The sequence below is a fragment of the Cladophialophora yegresii genome (assembly GCF_000585515.1).
Source record: "Cladophialophora yegresii CBS 114405 chromosome Unknown aczIN-supercont1.5, whole genome shotgun sequence".
Taxonomy (NCBI): domain Eukaryota; kingdom Fungi; phylum Ascomycota; class Eurotiomycetes; order Chaetothyriales; family Herpotrichiellaceae; genus Cladophialophora; species Cladophialophora yegresii.
The window spans coordinates 876,427-896,640 of record NW_006913049.1 but is presented as its reverse complement, the minus strand read 5'-3'; the positions used below and the strand labels follow the sequence as shown (position 1 = coordinate 896,640).

The following is a 20,214-nucleotide window of genomic DNA, read 5'->3' as shown; positions in this document are numbered from 1 at the left end:
ACGTGGACTGACACGCGTTGGATCGACGCCGCGCCCGGAATGAGCGTCACAAGACTTCTGCAGATTATTCCGATTCGAACATTTTCTCGCGCTTTGCCGCCATCAATCGGTAGATCATGGTATTGTCCATTCAGTCGTAGAGTACGTTGCCTCGCAGTCGGGCTTGATCTAGGAAGAGGTGGCATGGGAAGATCATAGTAATTCCTCACACGTCCAGTCTTCATACCTTGCCCAGAGTCAGCGACACTCCCAGCAACGTGCAAAGGATAACTCACCATCCGTCAGGCAAGTAGCGGCGGACAATCAAGGGCATCTTCTTTTGGTTCAGTTCCAGGATCGCCATAGCTAGAGGATCAGTCTCGTTCGACACGTCGACCATAGGGGGAGCATTCATGCTGGTGGCAGTCAGTCTTCTGCTGTCACTAATACAGGATTTCCTGCTCGTTACCTGAGCTGCAGTGCCCTAGTCCCGAGTACTCTGGCGCGCTCGTATTTTGTCATGTAGGGGGTCGTCGTTCTCTTTTCATCGGGAATTTTCTTATCGGCATCGCTTGAAGGCTTCTGACCGGTCTGATTTGGGTCTCCAGATGTCACAACGGTTTTCTCCCCACTCTCTTCTGCCTGGTCTCTCGCTCTCTCCTCTAGGGCATCCTGATCAACGTCTGCATCTGGAGGGAGTTCTTCGTCGAGGTCTTCTTCGGGCTCGTAGAAAGTATCATCCGGTTCGTCATTGCCGTAGCTGAACGGAGGAATTTGTCAGTAGCAAGCGAAGGACAATTGATAGAAAAAGGCTGTAGACAAGAGTGTAGCACCTACCCGCCTTCGTCACCACCGTAGTCAGACATTGTGACAATTCAGTGAGAACAGAACCACACGACTATGGAAGAGGGTGACTCTCTCGATTTGAGGACGACAAGGTGGGATGCGCATGTTAGTTTCCTCGCGAGTGACCAAAATTCCTGGGGCAGCCTCAGCCTTGCGACACGTGACCCACTTTCGGAACCCAGCCTCGTCAAACGCACGAGAAAAATCCACTTGCGCGACCCCACACTTTCTCATTTGCTACCACCAATTGCACCCCACGTATTACTGTCACGACAGGTTTGTTTTTGACGGTTTGACGGTAGACAAGCTCGGCGCGGGTGCGCAACCGTCGTCAAGATGAGGGTCATGGACTCTGATGACGAGTTGGACAAGGACTATGACATGCTCGACTCTGACATCGACGACGGTGAACTGAAGAAATCTGCCTCCGACACGCCCGCCTCTACCGCTCCCTCTTCTCCCCCTCTCAACGCCTCCGACAAGCTTCCACGCAGTCGCCAGAGAATCCACCCGTGCACCTTTGAGAACTGCGACAAGGTGTTTGATCGCAAAGCGAGGTTAGAAGATCACATTCGTTCTCACAACAATGAGCGCAACTTTAAGTGCCCGCATGCGCCATGCACCAAGTCCTTCCTCCGCAACAGCCACCTGAAGCACCATATCAAGAATCAGCATAGTCATATTCGTGACTACAAATGCACATGGGAAGGATGTGAGGCAAGCTTTACAACAGGGACAAGACTACGCCGCCACATCGTGACCCATGAGGTAAAGGAACAGTTCAGATGCCGCGGTTATGCCGGCTGTGACCAGACCTTCCGTAAACAAGAAACTCTGGACCGCCATGTCTCGACGGCTCATCAGGGCATCAAACCCTTTCCTTGCAAGACATTGGATCCTCTCACTGGTGCAGCTTGCAACAAAGCCTACGACACGGCGGAGAACCTGCGCACCCATGTCCGCGCGAAGCATGACATCACCCGCTTCTCCTGTGAAGAGTGCAAATCGTTGAATGCGGCGATTCTTGCAAACTCGGAAGGTCAAGATGACCGGGAGCCACGCGAGGCGCACTTCGCAACTTACGCACTGTTCCAAAGTCACAACGCCAAATATCATCCGCCAGAGTGCCAATATTGTCCAACCTCGTTCGTCACCAGCAAGGAATTGACCCGTCACTTAGAACTTCAACACGGCATCCTGCCAGAGAAGAAGCTTGAACATGGCTCAGTTTTTACATGCAACGCCGAAGGTTGTGGCAAGAAGTTCACCAAGAGAGGCAACCTGAATGTCCACGTTAAGACAGTTCACGAGAACAAGCGCGACTTTGTCTGCGGCAAGACTCCTGTCCCCGTGCCATCCGATATCACAGGTCGTGGAGATGTTGCCGTGTATGGCTGTGGGCGCAGTTTCACCAGCAAGGCCAGTCTGGAGGAGCACATCCGGACCGCGCATTTGGAGCTTGCGTCGAAGCGCTTTCTCCGCGAGAACAAGCGCAAAGCCGATGCTCCTACTTCTGAAGAGGGCGGCCAGCTCAAGAAGAAGCAGCGCAAGCCTCGCTCTGACAAGGGAATTCCTCGCGGCTCTGCCATTGCAGGTCTCACTGGTTCCAATGTGCCCACCACTCCTACCGTGCAAGAAGGCCCGTTCCCCTTCGGGTTTGGAGACGAACTCATTTCACATATGGACGCTGACTCATCAACACTGCACGAGCTTGAAAAGGCTACCCGCCTACGAGCAGACAAAGGCAAGGCGCTGGACAAGAGTAATAGTACCATCCTCTCCGCGTCGATGACCATCTGCGGCGACGAGATCTATTCTCAGGGCAATGCTTACCACTATCCTTCTGGCGAATACCCGACCTTACTGTCGCGTGACCTTGAGCGCACGACTGTCCACGACGATGTCACCACAGAAGACGCCATCTGCACCAGTCCTTCCAGCAACTTCGGCGTCACCGCGGTGGATGAGTACGAGGATGTTGATTTCTTCGGGCAGTTCGAGCAGGAAGAGCGCGAGCTCGAGTTGGCGAATCGGCATCCTGGATCTGTGTATCCTGCGCTCTGAAGCCCCGTCCTTGAGGCACATTGACACGAATGTACATACGTGATAGCGTGATACGCATAGCAAGCGTCGGCGTTGGGGAGCTGGCTTAGTCTAGGAAAAGTCACAGCTGAACGTGACCGGAAAAGTGAGACTTGGGTGAGATCAAAGCACGTTGTCAACCGGAGATAAAAGACAAGAAATCATATCAAAACACCCTTTCTTGATCGATCACTGTTCCCTTACCTGCCGACCACCTTCTGCATTGTGCTCCCAATCTCATCCCATCACACGTTGGATACTTGCCGAAACTTGATTTTCACCCTGCGATTCGCACCTACGACGATACTTCACTTGCTGTTCGCCCATATGTCCCCAGATTCGAGTCAGATTGACGCCAAAGCCAGTAGCTCAGTGTCAAGACGCCTGCGCTCTTTCAACATTGAGGACTCGGAAGTCATTCGGCTCTCGTTACACCGGACTGCGGAACCTCGCAGTCTGGCGACAATAATACTTGTACTCCGTAGTTAGTGCCGAAAAGCACCGAAGCGACCATATCCGGCCATGTTCCGTTATCGGGCACTGATTGTGCCTTCCGGACGGGTAGCGTCGTCATTAGACAGGCACAAGCGCACTGCACCTGCCATGGAAAGCAAGGTTTCGAGAGCTGCAGCTGCACGCCAGCCGTCACGATACAGAAGCACATGCTCCACGCTCTCTTCGTCTGCATCACCATACTGCGCTCGTGGCTACCCCGTTCCTACCTAGGTACGTTCTACCACAATACATACTGGTGATATCGCGCGTTGAATGACGATTCTGCAGATGGTGACGGCTGTCATTAACGGGCCGTTACAGGTCCACGCGTCTTCTGGTCTCTGAAGACTTGGCAGCCTTAGCTCCTGGCCCCTGCGGATTTCTGACTGGATCACCGGCTCCAGAAACAGTGTCCGCCGCAATATCTTTGGCGAGGAGGTGGCGTTGCGGCGCTCTTGGCCCCGGTTCCTGCTTGCCGCTTGATTGGGCTTCGTCCAGTGGCCCACCACATGGAGCTGCACTGCAGCGGGCGACAATCCTGGCACTTGCATGTTGGATCGCCCCAATCTTCTGGCAAAAGATTGTCGCTGGGTTGCATGGAATACTCCTTAAAACACACGATCGCTGCTTTACTGCCGAAAACGTGCATGGCTTTTGGAGGCTCAATTGGTATGTCCAGAAATTACCTGCCATTCTGAAAATCTGATAGCCCCAGGAGTTGGGAGCGTCGTTGCAGCGCGCTCCTGTGTTTGACTTCTCGTATCCTCACCGGCCGCCGTGGCCTTCGCCCCTCCGCATATGCAACAGCTTGCATCAAAGCCTTCCGAGATTTCTTTCAGTGCAATCACATCTTTGCTCAACCCTCCTTCTTTACACGGCGTTACTACGGAGTACACTGCCTTCTAGCTCTCCTTATCTCTTGGCAAACGCTCAAATCTCATCTTGAGCTCCGCCTGAACCGCCAGCCTGTCTCTCGTCTCGAGGACATAACTCGTTGTCGCCACCAGCTGTCACTTGTCCTGTCGCTACGGAAGCTCGTTATTTTTACGGCATCTACCATGGCGTCCGGCATCCCATATACTCCTAAGCCGGCGACTGATATCTTCACTCCTTACCAAACCGATATCGACCGACGGCAATGCAAGAGAATAGTGCCTATGAGAGTGCTTGCGCTCGGCCTGGGAAGAACAGGTACGGCCTCGTTAAGAGCAGCGCTCAAAGAGCTGGGTTATACAGACACGTACCACATGATGTCCGCTAGTGTTGAGAACCCGCCTGACTGCCTCTGCTGGATGGACGCCTTTGCTGCAAAATTTGAAGGCAAAGGCAAATTCGGACGCGAAGAGTGGGATGCTCTGTTTGGGCATTGTCAGGCGGTCTGCGACTGGCCGGCCGTTGCGTTTGCTAAAGAGTTGATTGAGGCGTATCCCGAGGCCAAAGTCATCATCACCACAAGGGACGTCGATTCATGGCATAACTCGGTCATGAAGACGGTGAACTGGCGTGCGAACGATCCCGAGTTGAAAGCAGTCGCAAACTTCGACTGGGCTGCCGGCCTGTACCACCCTATGCTGCGCAAATTCTGGAAATACTTCTTCTACGACGATTTCGAGAACCGAGGGAAGGAGAGGTTTCACGACTACTACAAGGAGATTCGAGAGCTTGTTCCACCAGGAAAGCTGCTTGAGTACCGCGTGAGTTCTGGCTGGCGACCTCTGTGCGAGTATCTCGGTGAACCCGTACCGGACAAGCCATTCCCAAGGTCCAATGACGCGGAGAACTTTGTGCAACGATGCAGGACACAAAATCGCAAGCAGATGATGAACGTTATCTTCCGGGCTCTCATCGTGGGAGTGCCAGTTGTTGCGACGGCGCTATCGGCGACATTTGCCTACACACACTATCTACCAAAGTTTGCGCAGAGCACTCCTGTTTGGACTGGAGCATCGTGACCACAGGAGGGCGAGGTCCCCTTGTGTATCCGTTTGGCTGTTCACTTCTACACACAGCCTGGTGTCTGGGATTTTGTCCAACTGCCGGTTTGGATGTTAATGTCATCGGAGTCCTGCGACTTTACTGTTGATAATGGTTTGGGGAGTGGTTGGGTAAAAAATTGTCTGGCAAGCTGGAGTGTTGTATACCTGCTACATAATAGAAAGTATTGGGTGCTGCCAACAGCATGTATTATCTGGCAGTCACTTTGCCTGAACATGTGTGCGGCGATTGTCCATAGTTCGTACTTGCAATTGACACGATTTGCAAACGCCTTTCCAGCCACGTAACCAAGGCATGTGTCTCACCCGAAGTGCATCTGCGAAGCGATAAGATGTGCTAGCGCGGTGGCCGTTGCTATCGCATCCACGCGGCCAGCAGTATCTTGGTACGTTAACGGTACTCGGACTATCTCTGAATACTGTGTGCTAAAACTTTGATCTGCACTGACTTCCTGTCATTGGTAAGTATCATGGCGGTCCAGAGCTACTACTGTGTGCTTCCACAGCACTATGCCGCCAATACTCGGTTAGTCTCTTGGCACGGATGTCGGTCGGCATCGCTGCTCTCGGAGTCATTTCAAGCATTTCGCCCGAAGTGGCGGAAGGCTGGGGCGGCAAAGGTGGGAAGCGCATAAGAGCCGTACGCGATATCCACAAGGCCGGGGGCGAGCATCCCTTCATATCTCTTGCATCTCTCGTGTCACTTTTCAGGCCGGGCAGGCGCTGACATCCATGGATAATCAGATTCTGCAGCGCTGAGACTGAATATACACGCTCGCCACAGTGAAGTACGAGTGATTCCCAGCGAGAACCCAGGAATCAGCCCCCGAGCCGCTTCAGGTAGATTTCAGCCGCCGGAAGAGCATCGCGTGCCTCCTTACGCGTCTTGGCGGAAATCCCGACGAGACCCTTCCTGATCGGCCTTGAGTCTGCTAGGGTTCAGTGGTTCGGTAATGGTACTCTGGCAAGGCGCTGTACGGTCGACGTCTTGATTTTTCAGGACCATCTCGCTACCTTCCTGGTTCTTGACTGAAGCGGGAACGGCAAAGGGGGATGCGATGAGGCTCTCACTCTCCTTGTCCAGCTGGCTGGTCTGTCTCTTTGCTTGGAGGATAGCCGCCGATAACAACACGCAACCCATCTCCATCTTTCGATCGGTAGGCACTTACCTTCCTATTTGATCTGATGCACTTTCGTTGACATGGGCTTGAATACAGAGACCTGACTTATCCGCTCCCATTTTGAGCGTGTTCCGACACCAGCGAGAAAAGCTTGCACCAGGCTACTATTTCGTTGCGCCCTATCAGTCCACAAACGAAGCCATTCACATCTACGACAATGACGCGGTAAAAGCTTACTACGCTCCAACAAGTATGTCCTTTGTAGCTGACCTCAATGCAGAACTTGGTTTACTCGGGCTTTGGTAGCGCTGGACCCGGCGTTTCCCATGCTCCCCAGACATGCATGTACAAAGGCGAGGTCCACCTCTGCTTCTACCAAGGCGTGCAGATGCTCGGCTGGGGCCATGGTCACGGCCTCATAATGGACAAACACTACCGCATCGTCAAATCCGTCGAGCCTGGTAGCTACCAGGCTTCGTCCGACATGCATGAGTTTAGACTCATCAACGACGGGAGACAAGCACTGCTGACACAGTATCTCCGCAGCGTGTACGACCTGTGTCCGTGGGATCTGTGTGACGGCCTAGGGTACATTCAGCAAGGAGCGTTCCAGGAAGTCGACGTCGACACAGGGGATGTCCTTTTCGAATGGCATAGTCTCGATCATGTCGACGCGCACGAGAGCTGGGTTCCGCCGGGTACCACTGAGATCAGTGGGAGTGGTGAACACCCAGAAAGTCCGTGGGACTACTTCCACATCAACTCGATCGACAAGAATCAGTTCGGCGATTACCTCATCTCGGCACGACACACTTCTGCCCTGTACAAGCTCTCTGGCGTCGACGGGCATGTCATCTGGCGGCTCAATGGCGCCAAGTCGGACTATGTCCTTGACGGGTTTCATTTCTCCTCCCAGCACGATGCCAGGTTCATCTCCGACAACGAAACACATACAGTCCTGTCCCTGTTCGACAACGGCACTAATGGCTTCAACCAGACACAGCCTCATTCCACCGGCCAGATCATTGTCGTTGACCACACGACGAAAGTCGCGACCGCGATTTTGAATCTTGATCCCCCGTTCGTCGATGGACACGCACATATCTCGAAATCTCAGGGGAGCATGCAGATCCTGCCGAATGGAGGTATCCTCATGGGCTGGGGCAACGATGCCTTCTGGACCGAGTACGCCCCGGGGACGCACGAGATCATCTTCTACGGAGCCCTGGCGTGGACGAACACGATGAACTACCGGGTCCACAAGTTCGACAACTGGGTCGGCATGCCACTCACCAAACCCGCCATCTGGACTTTCTCGAAAGAGGGAGGAGAAATGATGATGTACGTCTCCTGGAACGGCGCGACCGAGGTGAAATCCTGGCGGTTCTATGGTGGAGATTCGAAGCAGGGTCCGTGGGAGGAACTCGGGCAAGTTCCTAAGAGGGGGTTCGAGTCCTTCTACAGACACCCTACGACACACACCTACAACTACGCGGAGGCATTGGATAAGGATGGCCACGTCCTGGGCACTTCGGCCGTGGAAAAGACTTTCATTCCCAATGCCCAGTTGAAGGAGTATTGCGACGACATCGCCTGCCGGTTCATGCCCAGTCCGCAACAGAGACAGAAGGAGAAGGAGGAAGCTGAGAATGCCAGGTTGGGGCTGGATGTGCCCGACGTGCCGGACGAGCAGGATAAACTCGAGGCTGAAAGGCAGCGCGCCGAGCAGATCAAGAACGCCGAAATCTACGGTGGCACGTTCGGCGGCTTGGTCGTCCTGATCATCCTGATCATCGTGCTGGCCACCAGGAATGTCGTGTCCCGGCCCGTGCATGCGTTGGCCTACAACTTTTACAGGGCTATCAGCAGACGGAGCACACGAGGAAGCGACCTCGGCATCGGTGCAGGATACAAGGCTTTGGCCTTGGAAGAGCAGGATGGTGATAGGGCTCCTATGATCAGGGACCCTTCGTAACGTCAGCAACCCGGATTGGCACTGCTATATTAGCGTGAGCATGAGCATGAGCATTGGGTGTTGTGACGATATGTTTGATGTGTTTGAACAGCTATATACCATCGCTTAATCTCTCCAGCATTTCGGCAGTCAATGAATGATGTGACGACCACTCCGGTCAGTGTCTTCAACCTCCGCTACAAACGGAATGCCGGTACTACGGTATATGCTTAGGCACACGAGGCACATGAGGCTACAATACTGCGTAGGTGAAGACCCAAAGGATGATTAGTGCATTCGGCACTCCGTGCAGAGCCAAGGCCCCCGGACTTCCAAGCCACGAAACCGACGCGAGAACAAATCCCATGTCATTACAAGGACTCCGCGCGTATGATTCCAAGGTCCCTCCGCTTGAATCATGCTTAATCGGATAAAAGGCCAGCTCGACGACGTCACCGTGCTAAGGGCAAACGAGAGGCCATGCCGATTAACCGGAGCCTGCCACTTGTGCCACTTTCCTGCGAGACTGCCTACCTGCGTACCTCGTACGAGGGCACGGTACGAGTGCGTCCGTACTGGGGTATGTGGTCGCTCGGAATGAGATCTGACTGCTCGATAGGGCTCGCTCGAATGGGCATTCGACTGAGCAAGGAACAAGGCCACATGGCCGCCCACGCGTCGCCGATTCAAGGATTGGCGTGATCCTCGTAAGAGCAGCAGGTTATCAAAATTAAAGTGCCACAACCGAGATGCCGCCTGTCGCAAGGTCCAAGAATATCAGTCGTCAGTGAGTCTCTGGAAGGATTTGAGGCCCGCGAGGGCCCGTCAGGACGATCAGTGTTTTGTGGCCCTTACAGCCCTTTGCTGCAGCGTAGCACAGTATCGGGAAGCGGCATTTGGCAGGAACATTGTGTGTACACAGGCAGGACCACCGTCAATGATGAGGATACACACTCGACGCGTACGTAGGCTTTTTGCAGCGATGAACCTGGTAGCCATCGGGTCGCATCGCGAATCCCGGCAGATGGGAGCCCTGGGACGAGGCTGGCTATACGAGGTAGAAAATGCTTGTCTCCAGCCTCTCATCAAACGGGGTCTCTCCTGTATCACGGAAGAAATTCCCACAGCAGGAGGCGAAAATAAAGGGGGATATACTCCGTCCTTGGGCAGAGCTGGATGGTGTAGCCTCTGCGCGAGTGGCTGCCACGATCCCAAACTCCACCAGGATCTGATCCTGCCTTCAATCTCTGAGAAAGTGCAGGCCATCGAATGAGAGATTCGTTTCCCCAGATGTAAAGAATGTCCTTCCGGCTCAAGAAGATTGCGATATACGCGGTACGCCCTTGCACGAGCACGCAGAATAAATGAGACACGTTATATCAGGCCTCTGGCAACCCTTTTCCTGCTTGCAACTCGCCATCTAATTATGGTGATCTCGCTTGATTCTCGACTCCCAAGCTCGAGCGATGATCGGAAGACTAAAATACCTTTTGGCAGGGCGCCCCATGCAAGCGCCTTGTCGAGCTGCGGCCACTTCGCCTGGAAGAGAATGGTGGCCATGCTGGCAACGCCTCCTTCAGCAGTCATTAGCCTCCACACTTTCCCGACAGCCGGGGGATCCAGGTGAAAAAGCCAAAGACCTTGATTTTGGTGGGCCTCGCCGATGCAACTTGGCTCTGCAAGTCCATGCCCGCTTGTGGTTGACTTTTACGGAGTCCTTCGTTTGTTCCTCGATGCCGTTGTTGGAGAGCCGCGGATGACGCCCCATTTCCCAGCAGTCTTATCGGATCTCCTCCTCTTTCTTGGTGTTCACTGTTCAACGCAGCTGACTAGGTACAGCTCTGGTTGCGAGAGACCTCCTCATCCTACGCTCGCCTTGTCGTCTCTCTGTACGAGCACTTGACTGTCGCTTGTATACGCCCGGATCCTCTCGAAGACTCTCGCTATCCCCATACCGAAGCTTGCAGAGCTTTCGTCGACAAACAGCCTCACCACACGCGGCGACCCCACATTCTGCGAGAGCCGTCCCGTCGACCGAGTCTACCATGAGCACATACACAAGCACATACGAGGAATCAGCGCGGTGACATTGGCACATAAAACACCACACTTAATATACAATGGCTCGACACGACGTTGAGACCAGGCCAGGCAGGCCACCTCCACCGCCATCATGGGCATCGATTCCCAACAAGTTCCAACTGTTCATAATATGTTCGGTGCGGGTAGTCGATTTCTTCCAGCAAGCCGCGTTGCAAGCATACATGTACTACCAACTGAAGTCTTTTTCACCCTCAGCCCCGGACAGCCAAATATCGTTCGAGGCCGGCGTGCTACAGGGTGTCTTTACACTCGCCCAAGTCTTCACAGGCATCCTGTGGGGTCGAGTGGCAGACTCGCCTAGGTTTGGAAGAAAGGGTGTTCTGCTTATGTGCTTGGTCGGACAGGGCATGAGTTGCGTGGGCGTGGCATTCTCGAGGAGTTTCACAGCTGCGGCCATCTGGAGATGTCTGGGCGGTGCCGTCAATGCGACCGTCGGAGGAGCAAGAACGGCTCTGGCGGAGAGCACGGAAAAGAAATACCATTCCAGGACATTCCTGTTGCTACCCTTGGCATGGAACGTTGCCAATATCTTTGGTCCTTTGTTCGGCGGTCTGCTCTCCGATCCAGTGCAGAATTATCCCGCCCTGTTCGGGGAGAATTCAACCTTTGGCGGAGCGCATGGCGTCTCATGGCTGACAACGTTCCCTTATGCCCCACCGAATCTGTTCTGCGCGTTGGTTCTGTTTGCAGACGCCTTGCTCGTGTGGATGGGCCTGCGGGAGACGTTGGCGGCGAAGAGATACGACCGCGATCGAGGCATTGAGTTCGCCGAAAACCTCACGTACCGCGTCCGCCACATGATCTTCCGACGTTTCGGCTACAGCCAGCTGAGGCAAGCAGACGCGCCGGCCGGACCCGACACATTGGACGATGAGAATCTCCCTTCGAGTCTACCGATGACTCCCCTGCCACCCAAGGAAGTGGACAATTCAAATTCCGCCGAAACGTCGTCAAAGGTTCCCCCGCGACCGTCTGAAGCTCCCAAGTCCGCACCTCCCTTTTACCATGCCATCACGTCGAACGTTCTTCTTGTGTTGGCGACCGTTGCGGTCATGGATTTTCAGATGGGCGGCTTCGCTTCACTGTGGACCATCTTCCTCTCCTCCGCTCGAGCCACGGACGAGCAAAAATCCACGGTCCGCCTACCATTTGTGTTCACGGGTGGCTTGCAATTCAGCCTGCCGACCATCGGCCTCGCCATGTCGATTCTGGGATTCGTCGGAATCATCCTGCAATTGACACTCTACCCTAGTATTAACGCACGCTTCGGCCTCCTCCGCTCAACGCGGTGGTCTCTGTTCGTGTTCCCCATCGCATACGCCCTGGCGCCTTACCTCTCCCTCCTGATCTCGCATCCATTCATCCTCTGGATCGGCATCGTCGTGGTGGTGGTACTCCAAGTCGCGGCCAGGACGTTCGCCATTCCAGGCTCGGTGTTGCTCATCAACAACTCGAGTCCCAGTCCCGCCATGCTGGGTACGATTCACGGCATGGGGGCCGCCACTTCATCCGCGTTCAGGACAGTTGGACCCATCGTCGCGGGCCACTGGTATGGACAGGGTCTAGAGAAAGGCGTCGTAGGCTGGGCGTGGTGGTGGCTGGCTTTTGTGAGCGTGTTTGGTGTGATACCCAGCTTTTGGGCGAAAGATGGGAGGTGATCATAGATCCAGCTTGCTCTTCTGTATATCTGGCCGCAGGATCTGGGTGTTAATGTTGATGCGCATGGCGTCGCGGATGGTGAGAGCGCTACGGGCAATACAACCCCGAGCCGTGTTCATCTTGCACATATACAACACATCACATACCTACATTTATATATAATCCAGCACAGCTACAAAGGATAGAATGGCGCCATAACTAATGTACTCACAAATTGTGAACGTCTTGGCTAAAATGGCGTGCGTGCGTTACACCCCCGTTATGCATGCTCGAGGAGAGCACGCCATCGAGGTATTGTATCCAAGCCTTGCCTCGCGTGATCAATGTTCTTGCAGGGTCATGCTGCTGTTGAGCCACGCCATACCGCGGTGTACAACATACACGCAACGCTAAACACGGTGCTTAGTTGGGTGGAGGATGGAGAGTAGATCATCGCGTGCCTGTACGGAGTACAATGCTTGAACGACCATGATCGACTCAAGTGATACCAGGACCGCACCGCATCGCCCGCCCGCCCGCCAGATACTATGCTGTGTAAGGTGTCTTTGCTGGGAAGGGACTGCTAATGTTGATTGCATATCTATAGGTACGTCCTGTGTATGCACCGGTGTGAATGCAATCCGCGACCTAAGAAATGACCGGAAAAGAGAGGCGAGCGTGATGCGACGGCGAGAGATATGGAGAGACAGAGAGACAGGAAGAGGAAATAGAAGAACTTAATCACCCAGTCACGAACCCCGTACATATGGAGTATGTCCTCGCTGTCGTGTCTTGCACATCTATACGTGAAGGAACGAAAGAGGCGGCCCTTGGAGGATGAGTCTTGAGCTCGCCATAAAGTGAGGTCCCGAGAACTTACCCTTCTAACAGTATGTGCTCCGTACATAGCGAGTACTTCCACCGTGACCGAGGCACTAAGGGGAGCTGGGGCCACCTAAGGGGGTCAAAGAGTTGGTTGCCAAGGTTGCTTAGACACGATCCGACGAGCTACTGTACCCCATACATTCTGCCGCCGAAGCTGGGTGCTCAAGCTGAAGCTCAAGCTGAAGCAATGGCGCTGTCGTTCCAACGGCTACACAGTGATTACGCGAATCTTGAGCGTCAAACAAATGTAAAATGAGATCGGCGAGTTTGACATCCTCGCCGAGTTGGGCTTTAGATCTAGCTTGCGGCTCCGTACTAGCATTGGTACGGAGTGCTTGTGTTTCTTGTTGACGGTAGGTGGAGCTTATGGAAGCTTGGTGGGGGAAGGGGGGAGGGTTTGGGCTTCAGGCTTGCAGACTCGGAAACACCGATGCGTGCGTGCGTGCGTGCGTGCGTGCGTGCGTGCGTGCGTGCGTGCGCGAATTTTCTGCGCAATGATGGTCAGCACCGCACCTACTGCAGCCTCGCATGTCCATTCTGGATGCAGGAATAGCCGGGCGCGGAGATTCCTGTCGGCTTCAGGACTGCTGGTACGAGTACCGTTCGAGATTATTGTCTCCCGCAGCCTCGTCCCGGCCAAGACCTGACACCCGCCCTGTCTCAACGACACACAAGCGAGTGCCACCATGACTGCACGATCGCACGTGGACATGGCGTGCGACAACGACCTGCCTTGGCGGTTCTATACCACACGCTTTGCATGGGATGGCTTGTTTGGAAGTACTCCGTATGCAGACTGGGAAGCTACCTTCGGCACAGCGATGGCTGGGAAGTGGTGAGTGAAAGGTTGTATAAAACATCTGGACCTGCTGTCCTGGCATTTGTCTTTGCTACACACAGCACCTCCTTCTTTCAATTCAACTTCGCTACACTCCCTCACTACAGCTGGTCTGTAGATTTCCGTTCTTTGCGCTTGTCTTTAGAATTACGAAACATTCATTCACTTGATCTTCATTCACTTGCATCTCGTTCGGTTCAACAACCGCTCCAAAATGCGTTTCTCCACCACCACCGTTCTCTTCGCCATCGTCGCTCTCTCCGCGGCCGGTCCCGTGGCGCTCAAGAAGAAGCAGGCCAGCGTCCTCACCGCCAGACCGTACAGCCAGTTCCAGATCTCGGACGGAGTGGCAGGAAATGCGCTCGCCGAAGTCAATGCCGCCTTCCCCGTAGGATTGCCCTTCACGACGCACGCTGGTTATACACGTTACTGACATGCCGCCGCAGATCGACACGTCCGACCTGGCCTCGGTCTCGGAGGATGATCTCCAAATCATCAAGGACGCACGCGAGACGGCCGAAGACGCCGAGACCGGCACGGGAGGCTTCAATGACGAACTTGACGCCGCGTCGGGAGACACCACAGCTCTGCAGAACGGCAAGATCAAGAACAAAGTCCTCAAATTGCAGCTGGAGGTGTTGGCCCTGCAGATCGAGGCCGCGCAGGGGGATGCCGACCAGGACAAGATCGACGAGGAGATGACCAAGCTGAACAAGAATATCGCGCTGGATGAGGAGGCCGCGGGCCAGGATAGCGTGGGCGTTTCGGATACGTTCGCTGGGTAGACGTGGTGGCACCGTGTGTATGCCGATCGAAGGGAAGGAAGTATAGAGGGGTATGATGGGTTGTACGGATACTCTCTCACAGCGGGAGAGCGGGTGTAGACCAGCTCGCCAGTATCGCCTGGCAGGAAGGGCCGTGGTACGTATGAAAAGTGCCACGCGAAAGCATTGGACACCCTGGGCGTATGTACTATGATGTTCTCATCCCAGGGACAATAACGATGAAATTCCCAACGTATGACTGTACACAGTTTGTACATACTGTATTAGCCATGCTTGCCCGCCCGAGCCCTGTTCTCTGCTCGCCCAGAGGTTGTAGTTAGACGCCCCCCGACTCCCGGATGGCAGCGCAAGGATTGAAGCGTGGATAAATATATATATGCCGAGACTTCGATCGAATGGCAAGTGCATGCACCGGGTGCCTGTATTTCACCCGACCAGATGAGACTCGAGTCCTCCGTACTCGATGATCAGACTTGGAAAGTTCAGCTCCAGCGTCCTCAAGCGGGTGCCAGGCGCGATACGTCGACGCTTCAAAGTGAATGCAAATAATTACCCTATATACCGTGACTGCCGCATTAACGGACCTCTATATCATCGTTAGACATGAACTGAGTCACCAAATCAACCATCTCTCGAGGCATGGTCATTCATGAAGTGGTGCGTTCGACCATGGGAATCTGCCCAGCCCGGTGGCGTGGCGTTAGACAACGGAGCACATCATCGATTGGACTTTCTATTCTCGTGGGCTCGCTGATCTGACACTGTGATAAAGGGGGATCACTGAATCTTTTTCCTTTTCAGAATGTAGAGGTGCGAGGTACGGTGTGCCTGTCCGCTCGACGCCGATGGAACTACATAGTTACCTCTGGTGGGTGAATTGATACTTTTTCGGTGTTAACTTGCTTTTGAGGATTGTGTGGCACAGTAGTTTATAAGTGAAGAAGGGTCACCTAATTAAGGGTACTGTACTGACTAAGCCCCGTTCCCATTGACCGTTCGCTACAAGCCTAGCGTTGATGGCGTACCGTTGAGCTGCGTTGCGCTGCCTCTTCTTCTTACTATACTATCTGTGACGTTGTGTGTCCTGCGTGTACAGAGTGCTGCAATCATACGGAATCGACCTGTGCCTGGTCCCTCCCTCTTCGTTCGACGCATTCTCACATATTGTGCATTGTGTACGCGGTACGGCGCCAGGTGTCCACCCCCCCGCGATTGTACGGCTCTCACGCTCACGCCCTGCCAGCTAGCCGCGTACAGTAAGTGTCTATCCTAGCGTTCGTCCAAGTCAGCGCTATCCAGAATGTCGGGTCGTCAAGTTGGCAGGGCATCTCCCGGATAGGCAACTTGATGGTCGCGGAATGGTATGGTATACGGAGTACGAGTACGGACGATGGAGTGGACCGGATCAGCCGGGATGCGTAGGAAGTGGGTGTGGATGTCGATGGAACGCGATCGTGGCGCTCTCACACACGCACTCGTCCGCGCTACTGGCGTGCATCCGCACGAGGTTGTCCCAGAAGAAGAAAATTTGAGGATGGGTTCTCGAAGATTGGCCATGGATCTGCGCATGCGTGGTGAGCAGGTACACCCACCTACCCGGCCGACGGTGAGCACCAGGCAGGGAGAGATGATTGCGCAATGGCACTATGGTGAGAACAGGGTGAAGGAACGGTTGGACTGGCTATACACCACTGTTTAGGTGCCTTGCAGTACTTGTACACAGAAATGTGGTGCGCTACGTTCGTCGGAGCACGGTGCAAGACTTTGGCTGACTGGCATCACCGGTAAGACACGTTCTGGTTTAGGACATGGTCAGAGAATCGGCCCTAGCACAACTTGGCCGATGAGCCTACGAACCGGTTCATGCCATCCATGCTACTCCGAAGTATGTCGTTGTTCCTCGAAATCGGATGGTCTCTAAAACAGCAGTTGGTTTCTCTTTCTGCCTCGGTGGCTCATCCGATCATCCTCGTGAACTTCGTCCACGGCCCATCCTCTTGCAAGGCCGCAATATCCTCTTCAAACAGACACATCCCGAGGTCCATATTCCCTTCCCTGTCCTTGGGCATGATATATGTCAAATCTGGCAGAATATCCATCCTCGGTCTCCTTACGAAATCCGGTCGTCCATCCTTGTCACCTCCACTCAGCAACGGACCAAAGTCACAGGTCCCCGAGAGGTCCATCTGAGCCCACGAGGAGATGAAGATGTCCTTCCCCAGCTTCTTCTTCGCGCCGTAGAAGATTGTCGTCTTGTCTTCTGTCGTGTGGATCAGCGTGGCTAGACTCCGGATGTTGTGATCGTCGATTCTGTTCAGAGAGGCGCGGATGTCGTTGGCTACTTTTGATAATGAGGATTCTGGCACCGTGCTGGCGGTAGGCCATTCCGTGTACGCGAGTCCGACCAGGTGGCCCAGGTAGCCTTTCGGAACAGGAGGGTCGAGCCTTGCGCGGCCGTCCGCGGCGCGAAGACAATGGATGGACTCCGTGCGGGAGAGGCGGCCGGCAGCAATGCGAACGGCCGTGAGACGCTGGGTATAGAAGGCGGTGATTGCATCGTTGGTGGAGACCCGTGCAGTCTTATCTTGCGAGGCGAGGGTTTTGAGCTCGATGAGCTTGTCCTGCGAAAACCGCCAGTAGATCCACCGCGCTTTGGATCCCTGCGAAGCGGGAGGCACGCCGTTCATGGGCCTTAAGCTGGAGGGCTTCCGCATTTCATCATGCGCAAGGGCGACTTCTCCTTCCTTCAGCAATGGCACAATGCTATCGGCGTCCTGGTTCCCAGCTGCTACTAGCCCCTGGTCCAATGCTTCGCCTCGCAGCAGCGTGGCGAACTGTCGGATGAGCAGATCTTGGCCGTTCATGTCAAGCGCGTTGTGCATGCTGGCGAAACAGAGCAGTAGTCCTCCACGGATGAAGTTGGCCTGGATGATGAACACGGGCGTCACGACTGCCGGGTCGTAAACATAGCCCATGCCTCTCACGGGACACAGAACTTCGCCGTCAAGCATCGAAAAAGGGGCGCCAGCTCGGATGATTTCATCATAGGACGGACACGACTGGGTGCAGTCCTTTTGTCGGACGGGCGATTTGCCATCCGAATGGGGAGGATACGGCACTATCCTGTAAGTGCCTGATGTCGTGCTTGACCGTCCTTCGTTGATGACTTGACCTGTGAGGAAAGGATACGCAGAAAGCAGCTTGACAGCTGCTTGATCGAGCTCCCTGGTGATACTGTCTGGTATTTGACCGGACGATATGCGGAACCCGAGTACAACTACTGTGTAAGTATCCCAATTGAGTTGACCAAATATTCCTGGTTGTCGCATCTTGCCTCCCTTTCAGAGTTGCACATAGGGAAAAAACATACCTGGAACAAATGCTGTTGCGCATCAGTCAGAGAGCAGTAGTATGTATATCGACGTCTCAGGTGAGGTGATATGCGGGTGTGGCACGAGCTGAATAGACATACTAGTCTATCAGACCCGTGGTTCAAAGTGTTGATTTGGTGACAAACCCTCGTTGTAAGGTGACGACGCCCGCATGGCCAGACGCGCACAGCCCAACCACAAAGGCAATGAACAACGACCTGCATTTGCCGCATATGTTGGTAAGGAGCTGACTTTTCAGATCTCGCTTCTGCGTATGAAGCGGCTCCACCAATAGTAACAAGCCAGGCCACCTCCTTGATGATCTCGACTCAGCGGGATGCCTAACTCGACACGCGTCCCATGCTGTGGACCGTATGAATGGCCTGAAACTGCCAATCTGGAAATCAAAGGCCACCCGAATACCAACAGAATGAAAATGAGATTTCAAGGCGGACCTCGATATTGGTGCTTTCTGGTCTGTCTAATGGCGAATGCATAGCTCGACAAAAGCCGGCCAGATTGCAGGATACCCACCAGAGACAATGGCTTGCATTGATGGTTGATATATGTCAGGTGTCAAGAGTCACCCTCGATGCGCTGCACATCCATCAGCACAAGGCTGGGTGCCGCATCACTGCTCGTACCATCGGGAAATGGTGATGGTGCTTTGATCAAACCTCATGGAATGGATGAGTCAAATCACATTCGATTCGCCCTGTCCTGTGATCAACTCCAGCGCCATAGCTCACGAAAAGCTGATGCAGCCGCTTGAGATATGGCCGAAGGATCCGCTACGGCTGGAAGAAGTCGTAGTCGCAAACCCATTTAGCTGCGTCTGGACGAAAATTGAATGTGAGCAGGAGTCAAAGTCACGAGTCGAAATCGTCCCTCGCGTTGTGACTAGGAAGGTTATCCAAAGGGTTAGCCAGACAGTACCAAGTTGTCTCAGATTCAGACCCCTCTCAGCTCCGGGCGCCTACGCGCTTAGCTAACACGCTAACCTGTTTCCGGAGGAAACAGGCCTTCACAGAAGGGTCTAAGCTCTAATATATATATTAGGGTTAACTTTATATTCGCGTCGCGTGAAAACCGTAAAGGTTATTATATTTAGATAATATCTCGACTTTATATACTACTAACTATATTTATAAAAAAGACTTATATATATTAATAATAACTCTTTCGAAGCTTTATAAAATACACTTTTTAGAATTTTTAAAGCGGATATACTTCTCTAGATCTTATAGAAAGAGGTGTTTTTCTCTCGATATACTTTAACTTTATAACTTACTCCTTAGTACTAAAAAATTATTTTTTAGGTGTTCTTAGTATTAATAAGTAGAGAAATAGCTTTAAAATATAACTATAAATTTTATAAATATAATAAGTGAATTTAAGATAGTAGTATTCTAGTTTTTACTTATATAGCCGCCTATATTTAAGTTTATACTTAGTACTATAAGTATTTTTACGACTAACTAAGAAAATATTAATTACGGCTTAAATATACGAGAATAAATTATATAAACTATTATAGAGAGATACTCTTTTTCTTCTAGGCTTTATTAGATCGATATACTTAAGTCTTTACTATAAAATAAATAAGATATTATTCTATATATACTAACTAGTACTAGTAAAAGTATAATTATATAAATTTATTTAGCATTAAACCTAAAATAGGTACTATATATTATTCCTTTAACTTAACTAGGTAACGAATAAATTAGGAAGATTAATATTATACCTAGGCTAAAAGATTTCCTTCTTTATAATAAGACTAATATAGTAACTAGTCGCCGTACTCTTCTATATACTTTAACTAATTAATAATATATAAATAGTAAGTTATTTTTTATAAATCTTTTATAGATTTAATAGTCCCTAGATCTATAAAAGAATATAATAGTATATTAAGAAGTATCCGATACTTAGGGAGAGGGTTTTAGAGATCTAGTCTTTATAGATTTACGAAACCCTTACTATTCTTATAGTATATACTAATATCTATATAGTATTTATAAGTCTAGAGATCGCTATTTCTAGCCTTTTTAAATAGATAGTCCTTAAGAACACGGATATTATAGCGCGTCTCTAACTTATAAATATTAATGAGCTTTACT

At 52.5% G+C, this 20,214-nt stretch overlaps 7 protein-coding genes across 7 annotated transcripts; 5 read left to right on the top strand and 2 right to left on the bottom strand.

Moving 5' to 3' along the window:
* Nucleotides 1–192: 192 nt before the first annotated feature.
* Nucleotides 193–845, bottom strand: A1O7_07051 (DNA-directed RNA polymerase I, II, and III subunit RPABC2; the record flags this gene model as incomplete). The annotated part of the gene is made up of 4 exons (XM_007761051.1): nt 193–226; nt 276–395; nt 449–739; nt 817–845. 4 exons carry the CDS (start codon nt 843–845, stop codon nt 193–195), a joined length of 474 nt encoding a protein of 157 aa, XP_007759241.1.
* A 316-nt stretch (nt 846–1,161) lies between these two features.
* Nucleotides 1,162–2,889, top strand: A1O7_07050 (uncharacterized protein; the record flags this gene model as incomplete). Its single annotated transcript, XM_007761050.1, has 1 exon — nt 1,162–2,889. The coding sequence occupies one exon, from the start codon at nt 1,162–1,164 to the stop codon at nt 2,887–2,889; it is 1,728 nt and encodes a 575-aa protein (XP_007759240.1).
* Nucleotides 2,890–4,460: 1,571 nt separating this feature from the next.
* A1O7_07049 (uncharacterized protein) lies at nt 4,461–5,354 on the top strand (the record flags this gene model as incomplete). The annotated part of the gene is made up of 1 exon (XM_007761049.1): nt 4,461–5,354. The coding sequence occupies one exon, from the start codon at nt 4,461–4,463 to the stop codon at nt 5,352–5,354; it is 894 nt and encodes a 297-aa protein (XP_007759239.1).
* A 1,100-nt stretch (nt 5,355–6,454) lies between these two features.
* Nucleotides 6,455–8,492, top strand: A1O7_07048 (uncharacterized protein; the record flags this gene model as incomplete). Its single annotated transcript, XM_007761048.1, has 3 exons — nt 6,455–6,553; nt 6,614–6,742; nt 6,798–8,492. The coding sequence occupies 3 exons, from the start codon at nt 6,455–6,457 to the stop codon at nt 8,490–8,492; spliced, it is 1,923 nt and encodes a 640-aa protein (XP_007759238.1).
* Nucleotides 8,493–10,591: 2,099 nt separating this feature from the next.
* On the top strand, nt 10,592–12,232 carry A1O7_07047 (uncharacterized protein; the record flags this gene model as incomplete). The annotated part of the gene is made up of 1 exon (XM_007761047.1): nt 10,592–12,232. One exon carries the CDS (start codon nt 10,592–10,594, stop codon nt 12,230–12,232), a length of 1,641 nt encoding a protein of 546 aa, XP_007759237.1.
* Nucleotides 12,233–14,149: 1,917 nt separating this feature from the next.
* On the top strand, nt 14,150–14,720 carry A1O7_07046 (uncharacterized protein; the record flags this gene model as incomplete). The annotated part of the gene is made up of 2 exons (XM_007761046.1): nt 14,150–14,323; nt 14,382–14,720. The coding sequence occupies 2 exons, from the start codon at nt 14,150–14,152 to the stop codon at nt 14,718–14,720; spliced, it is 513 nt and encodes a 170-aa protein (XP_007759236.1).
* A 1,955-nt stretch (nt 14,721–16,675) lies between these two features.
* Nucleotides 16,676–18,049, bottom strand: A1O7_07045 (uncharacterized protein; the record flags this gene model as incomplete). The annotated part of the gene is made up of 1 exon (XM_007761045.1): nt 16,676–18,049. One exon carries the CDS (start codon nt 18,047–18,049, stop codon nt 16,676–16,678), a length of 1,374 nt encoding a protein of 457 aa, XP_007759235.1.
* Between the last annotated feature and the right edge of the window lie 2,165 nt (nt 18,050–20,214).